This window comes from Lithobates pipiens, unplaced genomic scaffold (assembly GCF_037356315.1).
Source record: "Lithobates pipiens isolate NorthernLeopardFrog02 unplaced genomic scaffold, aLitPip1_a1.2 Scaffold_23, whole genome shotgun sequence".
Classification (NCBI taxonomy): Eukaryota; Metazoa; Chordata; class Amphibia; order Anura; family Ranidae; genus Lithobates; species Lithobates pipiens.
In genome coordinates this window covers 73,902,663-73,927,231 of record NW_027507785.1, presented here as the reverse complement: position 1 = coordinate 73,927,231, position 24,569 = coordinate 73,902,663, and the positions used below count along the sequence as shown (strand labels likewise).

Sequence of the window (24,569 nt, the reverse complement as noted above, 5' to 3'; positions counted from 1 at the left end):
ATATCTCAAAACTTTTTGAGATGGGAATGAGGGACACCTATCAGCAAAAGTATGCAGCCACAGGACACACCCCTTGCCACGCCCCCTTAAAGGAGGATTGTGCAAAAAAACAAGATTGGTTAAACCCACAAGTGCTTTTTTTTACCATTGCTATTCCTTTATATTGGCTTTTGGAATTTACAAATGCAGCAATTTGCAAATCAGATGAAAGGTTTAGCGCTGGGAAAGACTTTTTGTTAGATAAAAAGTGCATTTTATATACAACTATATAGATCAGACCAAAATGATGGACAAATGAGGAGGAATGAGGGACAGAGGGACATTGCTCCAAATCAGGGACAGTCCCTCGAAATTAGGGACAGTTGGGAGCTATGGAGGCGTTTTTTACTGCTTTTACATTGGTGACCTTTTAAGCTTGAAAATGCCTGTATAAAAACACTGCAAAATTCTACAAAAACGCAGGAAGAAACACCAGAAAAATGCCTGTAAAATAGCAACGCCTAGGTGTGAACGGAGCCATCGAGTTTGACAGGTTGCTTGTAGTGGGGCTGGATAGCGTACCTGTGCCCTCTGCCCCCATCTGAGCGCCAGAACCCTATGCATCGAAGCTGAGCACCCACTATGCTTTGTACCTTATTAGCATATATTGCAAATATATATCAGTTAACCACTTGACATCCACGCTATGGCCGAATGATGGTCATAGCGTGGATCTGAATTCCCAGGAGGCCGTCATATAACGGCCTCCCCTGTGCACGCTCCCTGCTGTGATCACTGAGTCACTGAGACACCGAGTCACCGGTCCCGGCCCCTTACCATGTCATTGGCCTTAACAAGCCAATGACAGCTGATCACATGATCAAAACAAAAACTCGGTGATCAATTTTTTTTATCCTCACGCTGACAGCGGAGGAGGAAAAAAAATCCGATCACCGACTTATCTTAAAGGGACATCGGTACCGAAAAGGAAGAGGCAATTATGCCTCATTTATGCCACCTATCAATTCCCACCAGTGCCACCTATCAATGCCCACCAGTGGTGCCAGTCAGTGCCACCTAGAAGTGCTGCCTATCAGTGTAACCGATCAGTGCCCATTACTGTCACCTATCGTGCCCATCAGTGCCGCCTCATCAGCGTACATCAATGATGGACAAAAATTACCCATTTAAAAAAAAAAAATTAAAATCGCAAAGGTGATCAAATCCCACCAAAAGAAATCTCTATTTGGGGGAAACAAATTATATCTTGCTCTTAGCCCCCCTGCAAAGTGCAGCAAATAACTATTGAATCTGAAATGAAGTCCATCTAAAGTAGCTTTCTGTGATGGTGTGGCAACAATGGTGCGCTGCCCCGGAATTCAAAGCAGAGTTGCCACTTTCGAGCGGTGTCTGTAGGGGGCATAGTTATCAGTATTGTCATTGCTGAAGGACAAGTCTGTAGCTTGTCAACCAGCACCTGGCCATGCCTAGTCCTGCCCACCGCTGGATTGACAGCACTGCCTCTTGCTGAAACTCTCCCACTATAAGCTGCAGTGCCTAAGATGGGGAGCATGTGAGACTCATATGAAATAGTATTTCCAGAGTCAGGGAAGTTAAGGATTTTTTTTGCATTATTTCTTTATGTGTAGGGATAAAGTTCTGGTTTGCTGACATGGGTCCTAATGTTGTTGTCATGCATTCCACTCCATCACTTGCTAGGATGTTTCCAGGAAACAAGTTTTCATCTTTACTCCTTTCAAAACAAAACTTGAAATACTAATGTGTCCAAATTATTCATGAAATCTCATTTATTTTATTTGTCCAAATTATTCATGAAATCTCATCTATTTTATTTTACAGAAGGAATACTCTCTCCATGCTAAGCACCATAATAATAATGGAAAGCATGTTATCAATGGCACAGGTAAGACCTTTTTTTTTTTTAAAACTAACTGCTGAAAAAAAACCCTCACTTTTAGGGAAGTCGTCTTTTATGTAACCCCATCAGCACTACCCTGAGTACAGGTCACCTGATAAAATACTTATCCTCCTCTCTGCTCCCACAATCTTTTCTGTCTTGCCACAGCAAAGGACCTATCCCAGCCGCACCCCCTTCCTCCCACGTATACGGCAGCCCCATCCATTCCTATGGATAAGCCATACTCTTCTACATGTCCAAAGGCCACCATGAGTACAACTCATGTATAGGAATGAATAGGGCTACAATGTACATGCTCACTAGAAAGAGGACCTAACCAGGATGTTTTCTTTGCAAAGACTTTGCAGTGCCACACATGGCTGCTGTTCTGGCCCATTTTCATGTAATTTTTTCGTGTTGTATTGAACTGCATTAGATTGTTATTTTGTAATATGCTGACATCCAGTGGTGGTTTTGGGCCACTGCAACTTGTTTACTCAAATGATTTTGGTATCTTTCTCTGCCCTCCCCTCAGGTTTAGAGGTAGTTGGTTTAGTCTTAGCTAGATACTCCTCACTTCTTCCATGTTCCCTCAGCCAGTGTTAGTTATTAAAGTCATTGTAAAGGAAAACATAAAAAAAAATAGCATGTCATACTTATCCCAATCCTACTCTTCTCGGGTCCTCCGCCGATGCTCTGGGCCCCTCCCCCTTGCAGAGTGCCCCCATGCCTGCTGTGGGGGCACTCGTGCATGCTAGCTCCCAAGCCGGCTCTCTCTGTGTCCATAAGACACAGAAAGCACAGCTCAACGCCGCCCCCCCCCCCCAACCTCACTAGCTGTCATTAACAGCAGTAGGAGCCAATGGCTCCTGCTACTGCATCCCAGCCAATCAGGAGGGAGAGACCCGAGAGTGCCTTGGGTCTCATGCACATCTCTAGAATGAGATCGGCTTAGGTAAGTATTATGGGGGCAAAGGGGGGGGGGGGAGCTGCGCACTGAAGGTTTTTTTACTGTCATGCATAGAATACATGAAGGTAAAAAACCTTCAACCTTTACAACCACTTAAATATATGTAGTACCTTGGAGTTTAGTCAGGGAGCTCCTCACAAATTTACTTGCCCAAGTAATTATCTTGGTTGATTGATAGGGATCTATTGATTTCTCCCTAAGTTGTTGCGCTTTTCTCTTTTACCACTAGGTGGCCGGGTACTTGGTGGCACTAGATACGAGAAGGGCAACCCAAGGTCAGGTTATGGGTATATGGGTATCTCAGCCAATGGGCAGGGGTTTTCTTGAATCACTTAGCCTGCTAGGAGAGCCTATATATCCGCGTGAGGTGAGGTGATCTATGTTCTGTGCCACCTGGATGGCTGTCGTACGCTCCGGGTTGCTAAGCCCGAGATGTGTGAGGGCCTATACAGAAGTGAGAGTGCAGTGCAGGGTTGGGATTGCAGCTTGCAGTCCAACCAGTAGTGACCGTTCTGCCGGCCGGAGAACCTGTCAGTGGTTGGAGGTAGAACGGAAGCTTTCTCCAGGAAGCAGGCCCGGACTGGCCATAGGGCACACCGGGCATTTGCCCGGTGGGCTGGGCCCGCCGGGATCAACCTCGGGGCCGCAGTCCGATACCTGGTGATGACCGGGCCGCACAGTAGGCAAGCTCTGACCACGGCCTGGAGAGGGTTAACACAGGCCGCGGTCACCTCTCACTGCACGGCTGTGCCTGTGTCTCCTCTCCATGCTCTCCTGCCCTGCCGAAAATGTAATCTATCAGCAGAGCAGGGGCGGGAGGAGCCGGAGACACTGAAGAGCGTGAGTGCAGGGATCCGTGGTTGCTAGGCAGCAGGTCGGATCCAATCAAAACAGCGATAGCTGTCCACGCATTCGCGCTGCTGCCGGCGGTAGCTAGGCAACGGGGACGCTGCTAGGGCCTTGGCCGCTGATGTCATGGAAACGTATGATGTCTGGAGACCCCGCCCACCCAGGCAGATTACGTGAGAAGTGTAAGTGCATAGAGAGGAGTGAAGCCATCAGATCGGGAGACAAGGAAATGAGACACAGAAGGAAAACAGGTAAACAAGAAAAGGAGTAATGAAGGACAGAGGAAAGTGTAAATAGATAAAAATGAATGGTGGCAAAAAGGAGATAAGTAGAGGGGAAGGAAGGAAGAAGAACAGATAGAAAATAAGGGGGGATATATAAAGAGAAAGAGGAAAAACAAGGAAAAAAGAAACAGAAAAAGGAGACAAGGGAGAGGAAAATGAGAGAAAAATACGAGTGAAAAATAAAAAAGGATAAAGATTATAGAGAAATCAAAATAGGAAAAAAGGAAGAAATGAGTGGGAAAAGGAGACAATTTAAGAGGATAAGGTGCAACTGAGAAAAATGTATGAAAATAAACTTTAAAAAAAGTAAAGAAAATTACCTAAGTAATAAAAAATAAATAAAGTGTGAAAAAAATAAATAAAACATAAATATAAATATAAATAATAATAAAAGAAAAGGAAAAAAAGGAGAAATAAAAAATAATAATAAAGGATAAAAATGAAAGAACACGAAGAGTAAGGCCGCGTACACACGGGCCGATTGTCTGGCCAACTAAGTTCGTCAGACAATCCGACAGACAGTCCGTCCTACTTTTGAATGAACGGACTTGACCACACACGATGAACAGACAGTCCGCTGAAAGCTTGCGCGATGACGTGTACGGCACGTACGACTGGACTAGAAATACGACGTCCAATACACTGCAATGCAACCTTCGGCCGTGTAAATCCTTTCTGAGCATGCGCCATACTTAGTCCGTCCAACTTGCCTACACACGAGCGGACTGTCCGCTGAAACCAAGTTTGGACGGACAATATTACGGAAATTCCGAAAGACTTAGTCCCCCAGACTGTCCGCTGAAAAAGTCAGCTGAAGCCCACACACGAGCGGACGTTTCAGCGGACTAAGTTGGACGGACAATCCGCCTGTGTGTACGCGGCCTAAGAAACCGGAATAAGGAAAAAAGAACAATGGAAAAATGGGAAAACCTAAAATATTATAGGTGAAAAAAGAAGAGAACACAGCCTTGGTGCAGAAAGACCTAATCAATGGTAATACAGGTTCAATAAAGTGGGAGTCTTTTAATATCAACAAGCAGGTAATCACCTGTTTGTTAATATAATCCTGATCTACAGCTCCTCCCGCCCCCTACTCTGCTTATAGGATGACATCGTTGGAGGGGTGGGAGAGATGGTAGAGGACACACAGGCTGAATCCTGCCTCTGCCCTGCCAAAGGTAGGACTGTGCAGGGGAGGCAGAGAGTAAAAGAGGCCACTGTGATTACAGAGAAAAATGAGGGGGCATGACTGCAAGGGGCACTGTAATGGAAGGCTGTGATTGGTAGTGGCACTGTGATGAAAAGGGAACTGCACTGTAAAGGGGGACTGTAATCATTACAGTTTAAATTACAGTGCAGTCCCCTTTATATTACAGTGCCCCATTACATTATAGTGCAGAGGACTGACTCCGTGATTATCCCATCACCAACTGCCCTCGCGAACGGGTGGTTGCTGGAAAATTGGCTGCTCAGTCAAAATTGCCCGGGCCTATTTTTTGTCCCAGTCCGGGCCTGCCACGAAGGGACGAATCGTCTTTACCAGGGACCACAGTAAGTAAGTGAAGCAAGTACCAGAACCATATTCTCACCGAATGGGCACGATGGAGAATTGTTAAACTTCAGGCTGTGATCAAGTCAGGGACCAAACCAGCAGAGGAGATGCTTGCAGTGCAACCTTGTGTGTCAGGCCAGGGACCAACTCGGATAGCAGGGGTGAAGCTTGAGAAGTATCTGGAGTGCCAAGCTAGGGACCCAGCAGAGAAGTGGGGGTGATGCTTGAGGGGATACCATCACAAACCTTGGAGGAGCTGAAGGGATTCATAGTCAGTGAATCAGAGGGTCTAGTGAGACCAGAAGCTCAGTGTTGAAGAACTACAAAGAGCAGTTGTAGTGAGAACTGTTACGTTTGAGTAAGGAACTGTGTATAGACTGTTACCATAGGAGAAAGCATTCCTGCAAGTGCAGATGTGGCTTCTTGCTGAGGCCTTTCCCTGCATGGCTGTCCTACTATTTAAGTCTTGGAGTCTGCCAATTGTGTTTGTAACTATCTAAAGGTGTCCTGACCCTAGCCCTCTTTCCCCCAAAAAATATATAAAAAGGACTGCCGAAAGAAATAAAACCTCTTTTACATCCAAGAAGTGTATGGCGCCCAATAACTTTCATCATCTTTGCACCCACTGTGCTTCACAACCCACTACATATTGAAGGATGTCGGCTATCTTTGGCCTTGGAGGTCCTCATTAGACCAAAAGAGGTAAAAGACTTTGCTACATAGAGACAGGGTTTAAGAAAGTCATTGTCTTCTTACACATCAAAAGACTGGAAAAACATCCCCTGTACTGCAGTTAACTGAAGTAAAATTGCATTGGATTCCACTTCTGTGTCTGACTTAGACTAAGGAGGTATATCAATGCATAAAGCAGCCTTCAAAACAGAACAAATGCAAAGTAAAGTTCTTGGAATTGGGGAGGAAGGTAAGTGTATTACCAGGCAGGTTTTAATTATGAGGGTGATTACTTGAAGCATAACATGAGTTCCAGCACTTGGCTCCAGTGGCTTGCCCGCAAGCACACACTAGCGCGGGCACCAGTAAAATCTGCCCTGTGCCTTGTGCAGGTGTTTTGGGCTCCGCACTGCTGTGTATTATGACAGGCAGCCAGCAGTGAGAGATGCCAGCTGCATCACACATATTCAGTGACTGCCAGAGCGGCTTGCTGCTCCTCCCTGTGGTATATGGTGGGTGGTGACATGCAGTGGGCGGTTACATATGGTGGGCGGTGGCCCCGAGTGCAACATCCAGGGGGGCATAGAATTAGTCCCACATCCACAGGACCAGGACTGTTAGTATGGTGTTGAGAAGGCCGAAGTGTGAGCACCAGGTGTGAGGAGATGAATGCCGCTGCCCATCAGTCTACTGGTGAGGAGCAGAGCAGCAGCTGTGTGGATTGGGATCTATGCATACAGTGCATGGCAGAGTGGCTTGCAGCTCCTCCTCGGCTGTGATGCAGACATGAGGGGGGAGGTGGGAAGAGTCATGTCATGCCCAGATCTATGGGGGTGGTGGGGTGGGCATGTTGGGGTGGGCTGTCCCCTCCCAGATTTCACCTGTGCCCTGTCCCCTCCCAGATTTCACCTGTGCCCTGTCCCCTCCCAGATTTCACCTGTGCCCTCCCCCATATTTCACTAGTACCCTCCCCCCAGATTTTTTTCTGTGCTCTCCCCCCAGACTTCACCAGTACCCTCCCCCCAGATTTCACCAGTGCCCTCCGCCCAGATTTTACCAGTGCCCTCCCACCTGTTTACACCTGTGCCCTCCCTCTGCTTTCACCTGTGCCCTCCTCCCAGATTCCACCTGTGTCCGCCTCCCTAATCTCTGGTATGACATGAAGGGAAGAGGCTTGTGGAGGGTGGGGCCTATTTGCACAGGGAAGGTTAATTTGGGGCTATTCTTGCTAAGAGGATAAATGGGAGGGGGTGAATTTGTGCTAGGAGGGGGTAGGGGGATTTTGCTTAGGAGGAAGAATGGGGGTGTTTGACCTCCTGTATCCTACCCTACTGACTCCTGTCCTCTGTTCTGCTGACCCCTGTACCTTTCCCTACTGACTCCTGTCCTCTGTTCTGTTGACCCCTGTACCCTTCACTACTGACTCCTGTCTTCTGTCCATCTGACCCCTGTACCCTTCCCTACTGACTCCTGTCTTCTGTCCATTTGACCCCTGTACCCTTCCCTACTGACTCCTGTCTTCTGTCCATCTGACCCCTGTACCCTTCCCTACTGACTCCCTTGTCCTGCATCCTGCTGATCCCTGTCCTCTGCCCTTGTGACCCTTCTTCTCTGCCATACTTACCCCTGGGCCCTGCCCAGCTGACCCCTGTATAGGTACAAGGAAGCCCAGGTTTTGTTTAACCACACTCCTTTAACCCTTCCCACTGTTAAGAGTTTGGCCACATCCATATTTTGCTGTGGCGCATGCCACAAATCGCTTCTTCTGTTGGGTGTCCCTCATTCTGAGGTTCAAAATTTGGGAGGTATGTTGTTAATGTAAATAAATTTTAGCTGCATAACATGCTTTTACTGGGTGATATAACATGCTATGGGGGCAGGTTCAATTCTTGCTAGATCCTATCATGTGCTGTTGTGGTGTGACATAAGGTACCATTGCTATTACAGTACAATATGTTCTTGTGACCAGTTACATAATTTGCTTTAATGGCAGGATACAATAGTGTGCCCTTGTCCAGTGCTATACCTTGCTGTTGCCATGTGATGTGGATTACTTATATGGTATGACATTTTAAGATCTATTTACTAAGATAGATTATTTATTTTATCTGACGATCATACCTAAAATATTTATTACACAAAAATCAACTTTACTTAGGATTTTTTTGGGTTTTTTTTTCACAAGGATTGGTATATTTTATATAAATCTAATGGAGTACAAATACAATTATTGTTGCTGTTTTGCAGCTTTCCTCACCTGGTGTGTTGTTTGCTCAGGTGGGTTAGTGATTTTAGAGTCTGTAAGTAACCGGAAGGAGTTAAGGGCTCATTTTAATGCTTAGTACAATTCATTCAATAATACTTTTTGACACACAATGGTGATTTCTGTGCATTTTTGCTCCATTCTATATGTATTCCTATCGGGGGGGCAGCACAGTAGCTAAGTGGTTTGCACTAGAGGTGCACTGAATGGAAATATTGGTGCCGAAACTGAAAATACAGGATGCACTTAGCCAAAAACTGAAACAAAAAATGACAGCTTTTAAAAATATATATATTTTTATATACAATTGTATTATATTAAACTTTTTAATTTATATCATTCATTTAAATGCATATAAATTTGTCACACATTATTGGCACCTTTAGCGCAAGAAAAAGTTCAAGAAAAATGTATCCCTTTAAATTCTATATATGTCTGGTGTGTTGCACTTCCATTGTGGTGTTCAAAATCCTGCATGCTGCATTTTTGGATGGTTAAAAAAGATGCACCTCCCCATTGAAATGCATTGAAAATGCAGCAAGAATTCATCCATAATGCATCCGTGTAATGTTTTTGAGTCACATGACCTAAGTACAACATAAGAATATCATTCTAAAATCGTGGCAAAATCACGGTTAAGTCGTGGCAAAATCGGCACCCTTTTCTCTTATCGGCAGTATACACAATTTTCGGCCGATATGTGTTCAGCCGCTGAAAAAACAGTAATTGGAGTAAGTTGAGTAAGGAAAATCTCAGGAGCTGTAATGTAAACAAGGGGGGTGTCCTCCCCTGCTGTGCCCCCCTCTTAATGTTCTGGATGGGTGGGACCACCGGTACATCGGCGCCATGCTCCTACACCCATCATGGCACTTCCACGAGCGGCGTCTCCATGGTTGGGAAGTAGTATGTCATCCAGCTGGCTGAAGGAGTTAGCACCTGCATGCTTCCACTTGGGGGTGAGCGTGCTGCGTCCTCGCATCATAGCCACCTGAAGCATGGCGTTAGGGGCGGAGCCTGCTGCGCCCACCCAAGGAATTCGGTTGGAGGACTGATGTAGCAAACTTTTTTTTCCATTTGGCTTTTTACCTTGCAGTTGTGAGGTCATATCACTCTGGTAAGCATCTCATTCATCACACTGGTCACTGATGACAAGGTTCCTACATTCCCCACTGACGCACACACGTGTGAATCAGACACTTATACTCCTTGCATCACTCAACCATGTATCTTTTCTCTCACGATAACCCCATATTATTATTATGACTTTTCTTTGATACTTTTTCTTACACCATACCCTTTCTCACTTTTTTTCTTTCCCTTGTGCATCCCTGCCCATATTGTTGCGGACTTCAGTACATTACATGGATACTTTTATATACTTTGACTCCTAGCTAACTTTTTAGTAGCTATTAACACACTTAGTTACATATACTTATACAATTTTTTGTTACAGTTGTTATGCTGCATATGGCCAATGGGGGACTTCAAGGAACACTCTCTTTCCACTCACTTTCTTACCATGTTCGCCCTCCACCTGGTCTCTGTCTGGGTGTGTTGTGTCCTGCTCTTTCAGCTCCCGGTTGGAATGCCTTTCGCTGCTGCAGTGTGGGGATAAGCCCTTGGACCCAATCTTCCAATGTAAGTATGGGATGTCCTATCAGGCCCCCTGTTTTCGGTGTGACCACAACCAATATTGTATGTCCTATCTCATTGATATTTACTTTACAGACATTTTGCACAAGCAGACATCAACTCCTGAAGAAGCGAGCTGATCTTGTGAAACGCGTCATGTATACAGATTTACATGCATTTTTTGGGATTACTACCATTGCATATTATCATGTGTATGGCTGTTTACAATTTGCACCATACTGTTTCAATGGGTTTACTATTCATGTCTAAGTTTATCTCCTATGCAAATAAATTCTGAGATTGTACTTACTCAACTTACTCCAGTTACTGATTTTGACCATTATGATCACCTCATTTAAAGTCCCATGGGCAAAAAATTAGGGCTGTGGAAATTAAAGATGAGTTCCTCAATTAATCGATTCATTTTTTTTTGATCGATCAAAATTCTTTTGATCAGTATTCGCCTCTCCGCTGGCTTCTGGGTCTTCAGGGAGTTCCGTCGGAGACCCGGTGACATCACGGACATTGACGTCACTGGACTCCTTCCCCTTCCCCAAGTGCCTCCGCCTACTAATGAAGGGAGGGGGGAGGAGTCCGGTGACGTTAAGGTTCTGATTAAACGTAACGGGTATGGCAGAGGAGCTACGCATGACGTCACCCACTGCTGCTCTTCGGAACAAACACGATTGTCAGCTTTACATGCTGTGTTTTATCATCATTATGTGAGTAGTTTGTATTTGAACACAAAAATGAAATCTTATACTTAAGCGGTGAGCACTTAGATCTTTTCTTTCTACCCATGACCTGGCATCCTTGCTGAGATCTAAGGAGATGTGAGAGAAATTTATGGTCCGCGTTAAGCCTTTTGATACCCGATTGCATGACCACCTGTTTGCACAGGGGTCTATGCCATAAGGTGAGAGTGATTAGTTAGACCGAAAGTGGAGGAATTGTCACGCTACTGTGGAAAAAATTATTTACGTCAGTGCTACAGATTGAATTTAAAACGTATTTGTGTGAACCGTGAAGTTAAGTCATGGGTTGTGGAAATCTAGTGTCAGGTGATTATATATAGTGTATACCATATTTACCACTGACTAATGCAGAGTTGCAATGCAAGGAGTTCAGCTAAATGTGGTTGGATCTGTTTGTGTGTTATAATTAATCAAAATTAGTAGATTAATCAATTTTAAAAAAATCAATTAATCGAACACGAAAATTTTAATCAGTAACAGCCCTATAAAATATATGTAAAGTGCTGTGTAAAATTGATGCTGCTATATAAATACAGTACCTGTAATAAATGAGTAAATGTACTGTATGTGGACATTTATTCCATTACCATTTTATCTCTTTTCATGTGTGATGTTTGTGACTTGAAATCGATCAAATGCTTGTGAAAGCCCCAAAATGTTACAGGGCTACACTTAAATTGCACCACGTTGTAATACCAGTGCTGGAAGATAATTGTACAAATATGAACCTATGCAAATAGCCATGCTGCTATATTCTGCCTGTTTTGTAAAACAGTCTACGCGTTTCTGACGTTAATCGTTAGTCATAGAAAAAAATAACCTCACCTACGTCCATGTGTTGCTTTTAGTTGGCTTGATGAGTGAGACATGGCTCCTTCACTAAATTAAATAAATGAAGAAAGACAGTGCTTAGCCAAATATGTATCAAGGTAATCTGCCCTAAAAAAGTGTATATGTGATATATATATGTATATGTGATATAGATATATATACAGTGCCTTGCGAAAGTATTCGGCCCCCTTGAACTTTTCAACCTTTTGCCACATTTCAGGCTTCAAACATAAAGATATAAAATTTTAATTTTTTGTGAAGAATCACCAACAAGTGAGACACAATTGTGAAGTGGAACGAAATCTATTGGATATTTTAAACTTTTTTAGCAAATAAAAAACTGAAAAGTGGTGCGTGCAAAATTATTCGGCCCCTTTACTTTCAGTGCAGCAAACTCACTCCAGAAGTTCAGCGAGGATCTCTGAATGATCCAATGTTGTCCTAAATGACTGATGGTGAGAAATAGAATCCACCTGTGTGTAATCAAGTCTCTGTATAAATGCACCTGCTCTGTGATAGTTTCAGGGTTCTGTTGAAAGCGCAGAGAGCATCATGAAGACCAAGGAACACACCAGGCAGGTCCGTAATACTGTTGTGGAGAAGTTTAAAGCCGGATTTAGATACAAAAGTATTTCCCAAGCTTTAAACATCCCAAGGAGCACTGTGCAAGCGATCATTTTGAAATGGAAGGAGTATCAGACCACTGCAAATCTACCAAGACCTGGCCGTCCCTCTAAACTTTCAGCTCAGACAAGGAGAAAACTGATCAGAGATGCAGCCAAGAGGCCCATGATCACTCTGGATGAACTGCAGAGAACTAGAGCTGAGGTGGCAGAGTCTGTCCATAGGACAACAATCAGTCGTACACTGCACAAATCTGGCCTTTATGGAAGAGTGGCAAGAAGAAAGCCATTTCTCAAAGATATCCATAAAAAGTCTTGTCTAAAGTTTGCCACAAGCCACCTGGGAGACACACCAAACATGTGGAAGAAGGTGCTCTGGTCAGATGAAACCAAAATCGAACTTTTTGCCCACAATGCAAACGATATGTTTGGCGTAAAAGCAACACAGCTCATCACCCTCAACACACCATCCCCACTGTCAAACATGGTGGTGGAAGCATCATGGTTTGGGCCTGCTTTTCTTCAGCAGGGACATGGAAGATGGTTAAAATTGAGGGGAAGATGGATGCAGCCAAATACAGGACCATTCTGGATGAAAACCTGTTGGAGTCTGCAAAAGACCAGAAACTGGGACGGAGATTTATCTTCCAACAAGACAATGATCCCAAACATACAGCAAAATCTAAAAAGGAATGGTTCACAAATAAACGTATCCAGGTGCTAGAATGGCCAAGTCAAAGTCCAGACCTGAATCCAATCGAGAATCTGTGGAAAGAGCTGAAAACTGCTGATCACAAACGCTCTCCATCCAACCTCACTGAGCTCGAGCTGTTTAGCAAGGAAGAATGGGCAAGAATTGCAGTCTCTCGATGTGCAAAACTGATAGAGACATACCCCAAGCGACTTGCAGCTGTAATCGCAGCAAAAGGTGGCTCTACAAAGTATTAACGCAAGGGGGCCGAATAATTTTGCACGCCCCACTTTTCATTTTTTTATTAGTTAAAAAAATTTCTAAAATCCAATAGATTTCGTTCCACTTCACAATTGTGTCCCACTTGTTGGTGATTCTTCACAAAAAATTAAAATTTTATATCTTTATGTTTGAAGCCTGAAATGTGGCAAAAGTTTCAAGGGGGCCGAATACTTTCGCAAAGCACTGTGTGTGTGTGTGTGTGTGTGTGTGTGTGTGTATGTATATATATATATATATATATATATATATATATATATATATATATATATATATATATATATATATATATATATATGTGTGTGTGTGACCCAACACAATACTATAGCCTCTATCAAAACTGGTAATGGTGACTATAATCTCTATCAGAATTGGTAATAATAAACTAAATAGTTAATCTGATATAATATAAAGTGTGACCACACCAAAATGTGATGAAAAAGTGGTAACCAAACCCACATAAAACATCCACTTCAATCTATATATAGCCAAAAAAACTGAAACAAAAAATAAAAGTCTCAAAGTCTTAGTGACAAAAAATTGTAGCCAAAAAATATTATTAGTGAACAGATGTATCAAAAAAAGGGTTCAAAAGAAACTATGTTTAATCCCACAAGTGTAAGTAGCAGATTCTTTGTATAATGTATCCTCCATTGCTTATGATCTAAATAACTCACTAATGTTAGTGGCTGGTAAAGGCGAACCAGAAAACATGTTTTTTTCCTTTAACAGGATGCAATACTCTGCAGATCTGCGGTAGATAATGATATCAGACCTCCCCAGTAGCAGTCAGTCCGGACCTCCAGACGGCAATTTCTTTTCCTTTTCACAGTGTAATGGTCTGTAAGAGCCCAAAAGATATCCACTCCCGACTCTCCTCCACAGTGTGTGATCAATTTCTCCAGAGAGGTGCGATTGGAAAAGAAAGAAAGCACTTGTAGACATAAAATGTAATGTGGTAACGATGCCTCCAGCAGCTCACCCTACATACGTTTCGTCGATAGACTTCCTCATGGGGCACTTGCCCTGTGAGGAAGTCTATCACTGAAACAAACGTAGGGTGAGCTGCTGGAGGCATCGTTACCACATTACATTTGATGTCTACTTGTGGGATCCAAGTAGACACATATTATCTATGCTTGTTTTACCAGTGTCGGGAGACACCTTTTAAATGTGAGTGCTATGTGGTTTAAGTAAACAAGAAAACTTTTTAAAAGGATTTTATGCTACGCTGTGCTTTCTATCTTTTCCAATCGCACCTCTCTGGAGAGATTGATCACACGCTGTGGAGGAGAGTCGGGAGTGGATATCTTTTGGGCTCTTGCAGATCATTACATTGTAAAAAGGAAAATAAATTACCCGCTGGAGGTCCGGATTGACTGCTACCGAAGAGATCTGATACATTATACGAAGAATCTTACACTTGTAGGATTGAACATGGTTTCTTTTGAACTCCTTTTTTTTATACACATGTTCACTAACAATATTTTTTGACTACAATTATTTGGCACAAATTCTTTGAATTTTATGGATTTTAGTTTTTTTTTTGTTTTTTGGCTATATAAAGACACATATAAATTGAAGTGGGTGTTTTATGTGGGTTTGGTTACCACATTTTCATCACATATTGGTGTGGTCACACATCATATTAATTAGATTATTTAGTTTATATTATTATCCCCAATTCTCACATATAAACTTTTTTAGGACAGATTACCTTGATATATATTTGGCTAAGTGCTGTCTTTTTTCATTTGTTTCTTTCATGTTTAGATTTCTCAATTAGACAGCAGCTAGACAGAATTCATTAAGTATTATCTCCTCTCCTGCGGTCTAATTCAATTTTTTATGGCTCCTTCATTGGCAAATTGCACTTCTGCCAATCAGATAGCGAAATCTTGCTCATGGGAGGGACAAGTGGAAGTAAAGGAGTATATTCACTGCAGTTTTACAGTTCTTGAAGGTTTACAGGATCACTAATGTGACATGACCCTTAAGCTGGGCCTCATTTTCTTAAGAGTCCAGGATTTTGAAAAAAAAAATATACTCACCTAGATGAATGCAGCATCCCTGCAGGCTGTGCACTGAGAACTGAGCGATCAAAGGCAGCTGATCACTCAGTTCTCAGCATAACTGTGAGCAGAGAGCCAGGAACTGGGAGCGGCTGGCACAGGCTTTCAGTGGCTCGCTGGGAGTCTGAGCCAGTTTCAAGTTCAGGGTTCTGGGTGGATCCCAACCAAATTGGATCATTTCAGAGCCTGGACTGACTTTTTGACATCAGCCGACAGTGGGCTTCAGCTCGCAGTCGGCTGAAAACAGGTATAGCTAAAATAGCTTTTACAGTACTTCTCCTTTAAAGATAAATGGTATATTTTTACATAGTTACACTGGTCTAGCTTGAACCAATATAACTATATATAACTGTATATACAGTATACTATACACGTACAATGCTGCTGGAAATCACTAAAGCAGACACCGCTACTCCATTCATCACCACTTGCTTTAGCGTCCCATGCTGTGCGGCTGGCCTGATGCATTGTGAACACAAGAGGTTGGCCGCTTGGCATGGACACCTTTTAGATATGCATTTTCTGAATGAATGTGAAGCATTCTATAATTGGAAGAGGTAAAGAGGTGGGTCAGTAACGTCACACTCTTGACCTCATCAAATCTGAGAACACTTTGCATCAAGTCAAAAGATGCAAAGCATTGTCTGAATGGTGCCTGTGCCAAGCAGTTGACTTCCTGTGTTCAGAATGCAGCAGGGTATCATCTCAGCACATGACCCAGATGCAAGTGGAGAGCATTGGCATAGTGGCGTCAATTTCACTGATTTACAGCTTCCAGGGGTATTGGCCAAGCTGCACCAATGTAACTACAGTATCTTACACTCTTGACCTCATCCAATCTGAGAACACTTTGCATCAATTCAAAAGATGCAAGGCATTGTCTGAATGGTGCCTGTGCCAAGCAGTGGACTTCCTCACATTTTTTCCTCACACCCCTCACATTTTTTTTTATTTTATCTTTTCATGTGACAACACTGAAGAAATTACACTTTGCTACAAGCAGTGAGTGTACAGCTTGTATAACAGTGTCAATTTGCAGTTCCCTCAAAATAGCTCAACACACAGCCATTAATGTCTAAACCACTGACAACAAAAGTAAGTAACCCCTAGGTGAAAATGTCCAAATTAGTCCCAAAGTGTTAATATTTTCTGTGGCCACCATTATTTTCCAGCACTGCCTTAACCTTGAGCATGAAGTTCACCAGAGCTTCACAGGTTGCCACTGGAGTCCTCTTCCACTCCTCCACGATGACATCATGGAGCTGGTGGATGTTAGAGACCTTGCGCTCAGTGGCGGCTGGTGAAGTTTTTGGATGGGGGGGCGCCAGACCCCGCCCATCATGACCCCGCCCACCATGTTGGCCCCTCCCACTTCTCATAAAACACGCCCCTTATGTAATCGGAAAAAAAAATTGACGTGGGTTCCCCCTCCCAGAGCATACCAGGCCCTTAGGTCTGGTATGGATTCCAAGGGGAACCCCCTACGCCGAAAAAACGGCGTGGGGGTCCCCCCCAGATCCACACCAGACCCTTATCCGAGCACGCTACCCGGCCGGCCAGGAAAGGGGGTGGGGACGAGCGGGCGCCCCCCCCCCCCCTCCTGAGCCGTACCAGGCCGTGCCCTCAACATGGGGGGGTGCCTTGGGGGAGGGGGGGCGTGCGGCCCCCCACCCCAAAGCACCTTGTCCCCATGTTGATGAGGACAAGGGCCTCTTCCCGACAACCCTGGCCGTTGGTTGTCGGGGTCTGCGGGCGGGGGGCTTATCGGAATCCGGGAGCCCCCTTTAATAAGGGGGCCCCGGATACCGGCCCCCCACCCTATGTGAATGAGTATGGGGTACAATGTACCCCTACCCATTCACCTGTGAAAAAAGTACAAAAAAAAACACAACACAGGGTTAAAATATTTTATTGCACAGCTCCGGGGGTCTTCCGTCTTCGGGGGTCTTCTCGCCGGACTCCTCCGCTATCTTCTTGTAGCTCTTTTGCTAGCGGAGGAGTCCGGCTTTCTTCCTCGCCGCTGGCCTCTTCTCCCGACTTCGGGGGTCTTGTCCCCCTCTTCGGTTCTTCTGCCGGGCCACCGCGCCTTCTTATAGCTCTTTTAGAGGCGGTGGCCCGGTCTTCTGCTGCCGCCGCCGCCGCCCGTTCTTCTTCTTCTTCTTCTTCCTCTCCTTCTTCTCCAGGAGATGTTGCCTCGACGATCTCCCTGGCCGGAATGCCAGGGACGCGCTGCGCTGCCACTTTTATAGAAGAACAATGGGGCGGTGTCACATGGGTTGATGTCACATGGATTGGTCACATGGGTTGATGTCACATGGCGACTGTGACATCAACCCATGTGACCAACCCATGTGACATCAACCCATGTGACACCGCCCCATTGTCCCTATATAAGTAGCAGCGCAGCGCGTCCCTGGCATTCCGGCCAGGGAGATCGTCGAGGCAACATCTCCTGGAGAAGAAGAAGGAGAAGAAGAAGAAGAACGGGCGGCGGCGGCAGCGGCAGCAGAAGACCGGGCCACCGCCGCACGCCCCCCCTCCCCCAAGGCACCCCCCCATGTTGAGGGCACGCGGCCTGGTACGGCTCAGGAGGGGGGGGGCCGCCCGCTCGTCCCCACCCCCTTTCCTGGCCGGCCGGGTAGCGTGCTCGGATAAGGGTCTGGTGTGGATCTGGGGGGGACCCCCACGCCGTTTTTTCGGCGTAGGGGGTTCCCCTTGGAATCCATACCAGACCTAAGGGCCTGGTATGCTCTCGGAGGGGGAACCCACGTCAAATTTTTTTTCAGAAATTTGGCGTGGAGTTCCCCCTTCAGAGCTCATTCTCTGATTGGCCACGGCAAAAGTCGCCTGGCCTGGGGAAACCTTTCTGGCTGTGAAAGCTTTTTGCATTCATTCAGCTAAATGCACGAACATTCTCCACAAAGTCGAGGCTAGAAAGCCTTTATGCGGTGACTCACCTCTCACTGTCTGGCAGCTCCGCTCGGGCTAAGGAACGGAGCTGCCTACGTCATTTCCGGGTTTCGTGAAGCAGCCGAAAGCCGGAAGTGACTGCCTGTCTAAGAATGACAATGCTCCCGCCCGTAGAATCACAGTGATTTTACAGGCGGAAGCTAGTCGGCGTTCTGCAGTGCGCCGCAAGGCGGGTTTTTAACCCACAAATGAAGCGCCATGGATGCAATCTCGTGATTGCATCGACGTGGCGCTTCTCATAGTGCACTGTGACCGGCGCCACAGTACACTATGTTAAATTGTTAAATGACATTTTTTTTTTTTTTAAATGTCTTAAAGGGCCCTTTTTTTTTTTTTTTTTTTTTTTAACTTTTTTTTTTTTTTTACACCTAGGGAGAGGGGGGGCGGCACCCGGGCGCCCCCTATGGGCGGGCCGCCACTGCTTGCGCTCCTCCACCTTCTGTTTGAGGATGCCCCACAGATGCTCAATAGGGTTTAGATCTGGAGACGTGCTTCATCACCTTTACCCTCAACTTCTTTAGGAAGGCAGTGGTCATCTTGGAGGTGTGTTTGGGGTCATTAACATGTTGGAATACTGCCCTGCGGCCCAGTCTCCAAAGGGAGGGGATCATGCTCTGCTTTAGTATGTCACAGTACATGTTGGCATTCATTGTTCCCTCATTGAACTGTAGATCCCCAGTGCCGGCAGCACTCATGCAGCCCCAGCAAAAAACACCCCCACCACCATGCTTGACTGTAGGCAAGACACACTTGTCTTTGTACTCCTCACCTGGTTGCCACCACACATGCTTGACACCATCTGATCCAACTACGTTTATCTTGGTCTCATCAGACCACAGGACATGGTTCCAGTAATGCATGTCCTTAGAATGCTTGTCTTCAGCAAACTGTTTGCGGGCTTTCTTGTGCATTATCTTTAGAAGAGGCTTACTTCTGGGACAACAGCCATGCAGATCAATTTGATGCAGTGTGCATTGTATGGTTTGAGCACTGACAGGCTGATCCCCCACCACGTCAACCTCTTCAGTAATGCTGGCAGCACTCATATGTCTATTTCCCAAAGGCAACCTCTGGATATGACTCCAAGCATGCGTACTCAGGCCTTTTCTGAGTAGAACCTGTCCTGTTAAACCACTGTATGGTCTTGGCCGTCGTTTCAGGGTTTTGACAATGTTCTTATAGCCTAGGCCATCTTTATATAGAGCAAATAATTTTTTCAGATTCTCAGAGTTTTTTGCTATGAGGTGCCATTTGAACTTCCAGTGGCCAGTATGAGAGAGTGAGCGCAATAACACCAAATTTAACACACCTGCTCCCTATTCACAAATGAGACCTTGTAAAAACTAACGAGTCACAGGACACTGGAGAGGTAAAATGGCTAATTGGGCCCAATTTGGACATTTTTACTCAGGGGTGTACTCACTTTTGTTGCCAGTGGTTTAGACATTAATGGCACTCACTGCTTTACATTGTAGCAAAGTGTCATTTCTTTAGTGTTGTCACATGAAAAGATATAATAAAATATTTACAAAAATGTGAGGGGTGTACTCACTCTTGTGAGATATTGTATGTAAACGTGTACCATGTCTGGAATTATTCTTTAACCACATCCTGCCCGGCCTATAGCAAAATGACAGAGGGGCATGGTTTAATTGTTGTGACTGGACATCATATGACGTCTGTCACAATATGCTTCCCGGGCACACCCTCTGGAGCACACAGCGCAGCAATCAGTGGTGCGCTGTGTCGTTCGAACATGGCGCATCTCCGATCTCGGTAAGGCCTATGACGTATGCTCTTTACCATGTGATCAGCTGTGCTCAATTACAGCTGATCACAGTGTAAATAGGAAGCACAGGTTATCTGCATTCCTCTATTCAGGCTGAGAGCACATGAGTAGATGAGAGACGATAAGCAGCTCTCCAATGCATTGATTATCAGTGCAGTGCAGTGATTATCAGCAATGCTCGCAGCACCCACCAGTGATGCCCACTAGCACCCACCAGTGATGACCACCAGTGATGCCCACCAGCGCCTACCAGTGATACCCACCAGAGTCCACCAGTAATGCCTGTCAGTGCCTTATCAGTGCCACCAATTAGTGCCACCTATCAGTGCCCATCATTGCTGCCTATTAGTACCCATAAATGCTGCCCATCACTGCCGCCTGTCAATGCCACCTATCAGCACCCATCAGTGCTACATATTAGTGCCTCCTCATTAGTTCCCATCAGTGCCACCTCATCAGTGCCCACCAGTGCTGCCTCATCAGTGCCGATCAGTGCATTCTCATCAGCGCTCATAAGTAAAGGAAAAAAATTACTTATTTATCTAATTTTATAACAGAAACTAATAAAAAAAATGTCAAAATTTTTTCATTTGTTAAGCAAAAAAATAAAAAACTCAGTGGTTATTAAATACCACCAAACAAAAGCTCTGTCTAAAACTATTAGAATTTAGTTTGGGTACAGTGTTGCATGATTGCACAATTGTCAAAATACAACAGTGCTGAAAGCTGAAAATTGGCATGGGCAGGAAGGGGGTAAAAGTGCCGGTATTGAAGTAGTTAACATTTACACACAGACACATCTGTTGCCTTAGCATGTAAGCATGTTTTTACTTTTCCACAATGCACCTGCTCTGGAAAAAGGGGCAATAATGACATTTCCTCCTGTGAAAACTTTAATAAATACGATTTGTGCCAGTTAAACATGTAAAGCCTCCTGTGAGGCTGGGTCATGAATTTTGGAGGTGTGGATAAGTCGTACAGCAGAAGCAATATAACACAATGGCAGAGCTCTGATGTATCATTAGAATGTTGAAAGCTTTAGCTGTGTGAATTGGAAGGGGGGCGTATTGCAGTAATGCTTCAACAGAGACAGATGGTACTTACATCACACATTTTCTTCCTGAAATCCAAGAGACAATTATCTACAGTTTTTTTTTCTACTCTGTGTCTGGTCAGAAACACTGCCGATACACTGCCGATACAAAGATTAAAGGGAATGTATTGCTGTTGTTTCTTTCAAATGGTCAATACTAAAACATAAAATTTTTAAAAATAAATAATTTTTGTTTGCTAAATAGAAAAATGTTGCATATTAATATTATGAATCTTCATTTGGAGCCAGCAGGTGGAGCTCTAGGTTAGTTTTTACAAGCATGCTACACTTTGCTGCTATGTTGATAATGACCCATTGTTTACAGAGCTTGGTGCCTCAGGCTTCAATAAACAAAAAAAACACACACCTGAGTGACTTATCCCTCCCTCTCCATCTAAACAGCCTGCACTGTTCAGCTGGGCATACAGAGAAGAGAAAGTAACAGTCTGAAGGCAAACAGCTTCTTCTATTCTCTCTCTTTACAAACCCATACTGCTCTATAAATCCAGCATCATGGGTTATTATAAGTTTAACCACTAGAGATCCACGCTATTGCCAAATGAGGGCTACAGCGCGGACCTGCATTTCCGGGACGACGTCTATTGACATTGTCCCGTGCACGAGTGGGCTGCGCGCCCCCTGAAGGGCGCGCGTGGCACACTCTGTGATCAGCGAGTCTATGAGACTCGTTGGATAACAGATCGGAGTAAGGGGTCGATCCCGACCCCTTACCACGTGATCAACTGTCAGCCAATAACAGCTGATCATGTGATGTCAACACAACCGGCAATCGGCTAATTTTTCTCCTCGTGCTGACATTCACTCTGGCTCCATTAAACAGTCTGGGGATTTTTAGCTGATAGAACAAGAGAGAGCTTGGGGTGGTATGGGATGCCATAATGGTCAGCAACATCAATGAGAGGACAGTCTAAACCCTCACAGCTGGGAACCATGAAGTAACTTTCTGAACAGAATTAAAGCCCCACAGCTTGGGGCCATGAGACACATGGTGTAGAGATGCTGTAGGTAACCCGGGCAACTTCAGGAACACTGCACAGTATAGGAAAGCACTCTTTCCAAAACTCACAGTCCAGAATCCTGGCGAGTGCAGGGGAAGGGCCAGTATCTGAGACCTTGTCAAAGAAAGAGCTACCACTGGCACCCCAAATGTCACTAGGATCTTGAGCTCAGGTCTATTCTCACAATGTCTCTCCAGGACAGCTGATCTCCCCAAGTTTCCTCCACGCATCTCTATGTCTCGGGACAATGTCTCAGTTCTGTTCCTAGCTTCCACCAGTCAATCTTCAGTGAGAGAGGGGTTCATACTCACAATGCCACAGGACAGCTACACACTTTGCAGCTTTCACCCAGCACTCATCAGTGAGTCCCCCAGACCGGATCCTTAGCTGTAGAAAAAATTAAGAATAACCCCTTCCCCCCATCCAGCTTTGCCACAGCTGGGACCTCCGTGAACATCAGCGGACTCCAGAAGCAGCCCCATAGCCTAAGGACTCCTCCAGCAGGATAAGACAGGCTGCTCTAGACACCCCGACTATTTATGTTTCCCTCCAGACACTTACTGGGCACACCTCCCCAGGGATTGGCTGAAGCACAATAAATTTTCAGGGGGCCCACAGGTATTTGACTTTCCCAGCCCTCTATTTTCTGGAAGCCTCCACAATGAGAGCCTGAGAGAGCTAGAACAGTCCAGAGAAATAAATAGATGCCCCAATGATTACAGAGGTGCCCAAAAAAACTACATTTACCTATCATTCTAGCAACCTACTTAAGAGGGTCCTTCATCATAAAGAGAATTCAAATAATAATCTCACTTTAAAATAGAACACTAGGCTATAACACCACTTACCATTATCCTAGCCACACACTTTTGCATTATTCACAATTATTTTTTACTAGAAACAAAAAAAAGAGGGGTTCATCATACAATACTTCGTGCTAAAAAATTACCCTCTTATTCATCACAGAAAGTTGGGAGGTATGCATTTGACACCTTTAAAATATAAGGCCTTGATACCACGGGGACTGGTTGGCTTTGTCTTGTAAATAAAAGGTATATAACAAAGTTATATTTGTATAACCGCTTGCCGATTGGCTCACGCCAATATATGTCGGCAAAATGTCTCCGCTGGGCAAAATATATGGATACATTGTTCCCTTTAAGAGCCACCAGGAGGGGACCCAATGTGCGTGGCCGGCGAGAGTGATTGCCGCCGGCCACGCACAATCATGGGTATGAGAGCAAGCACAGGGATTTGTGTGTGGCTGAGAGGCACTGGAGAGGAGTGAGGCATCGGGCGGCCTCTTGCTGGACTGTGGGATAGGTAAGTGTCTGTTTATTAAAAGTCAGCAGCTATACTTTTTGTAGCTGCTGACTTTTAATAAACTTAACAACCAGTAGAACTCCTCTTTAACCACTTTCCTACCGCTCATAGTCATATAACGGTGGCAGGAACCCTTTGTCCCTCCGGGTCGTCGTCATATGACATCTTTCCGTTCCTGAGTCCGCCGCATCACTAGGCACCAGTAGGCGCCGATGGCCGTGATGTCCGCCGGGCACACGCGATTGCCCGTGAACACAGCAGGACCACACACACACACACACACAGATCCACGTCCTGTCAGAGGAGAGGAGACCAATTGTGTGTTCCTATTACACAGGAACACTGATCGGTCTCCTCCCCTTGTGAGTCCCCGCCCCCTACAGTTAGAATCACTCCCTAGGAAACATAATTAACCTTTCAGTCACCCCCTAGTGTTAACCCCTTCCCTGCCCGTCACATTTATACAGTAATAAGTGCATTTTTTATAGCACTGATCGCTGTATATAATGTGAATGGTCCCAAAATAGTGTCAAAAGTGTCCAAAGTGTCCGCCGCAATATCGCAGTCATGATAAAAATCGCAGGTCGCCACCATTACTAGTAAAAAATAACAATAAAAATGCCATAAACATATCCCCTATTTTGTAGGCGCTGTAACTTTTGTGCAAACCAATCAATATACGCTTATTATGACCAAAAATATGTAGAAGAATACATATTGGCCTAAACTGAGGGAAACCTTTTTTTTTTTTTTTTTTATGGTATATTTAGTATAGTAAAAAATATTGTGTTTTTTCAAAATTGTCGCTCTTTTTTTGTTTATAGCGCAAAAAATAAAAACCGCAGAGGTGATCAAATACCACCAAAAGAAAGCTCTATTTGTGGGGAAAAAAATTATCAAAATTTCATATGGGTACAGTGTTGCTTGACTGCGCAATAGTCATTCAAATTGTGAGAGCGCTAAAAGCTGAAAATTGCTCTGGGCAGGAAGGGGGTGAAAATGCCC

At 44.7% G+C, this 24,569-nt stretch overlaps 1 protein-coding gene across 1 annotated transcript in view; it reads left to right on the top strand.

The window, feature by feature from the left end:
* Positions 1-24,569, top strand: part of FAM107A (family with sequence similarity 107 member A) — a 241,977-nt gene that overhangs the window by 103,707 nt on the left and 113,701 nt on the right. Inside the window, exon 2 of the mRNA XM_077451889.1 lies at positions 1,840-1,903. Within this exon, the coding sequence (XP_077308015.1) occupies positions 1,840-1,903 (64 nt within the window). The remainder of the gene's footprint in view (positions 1-1,839; positions 1,904-24,569) is intronic.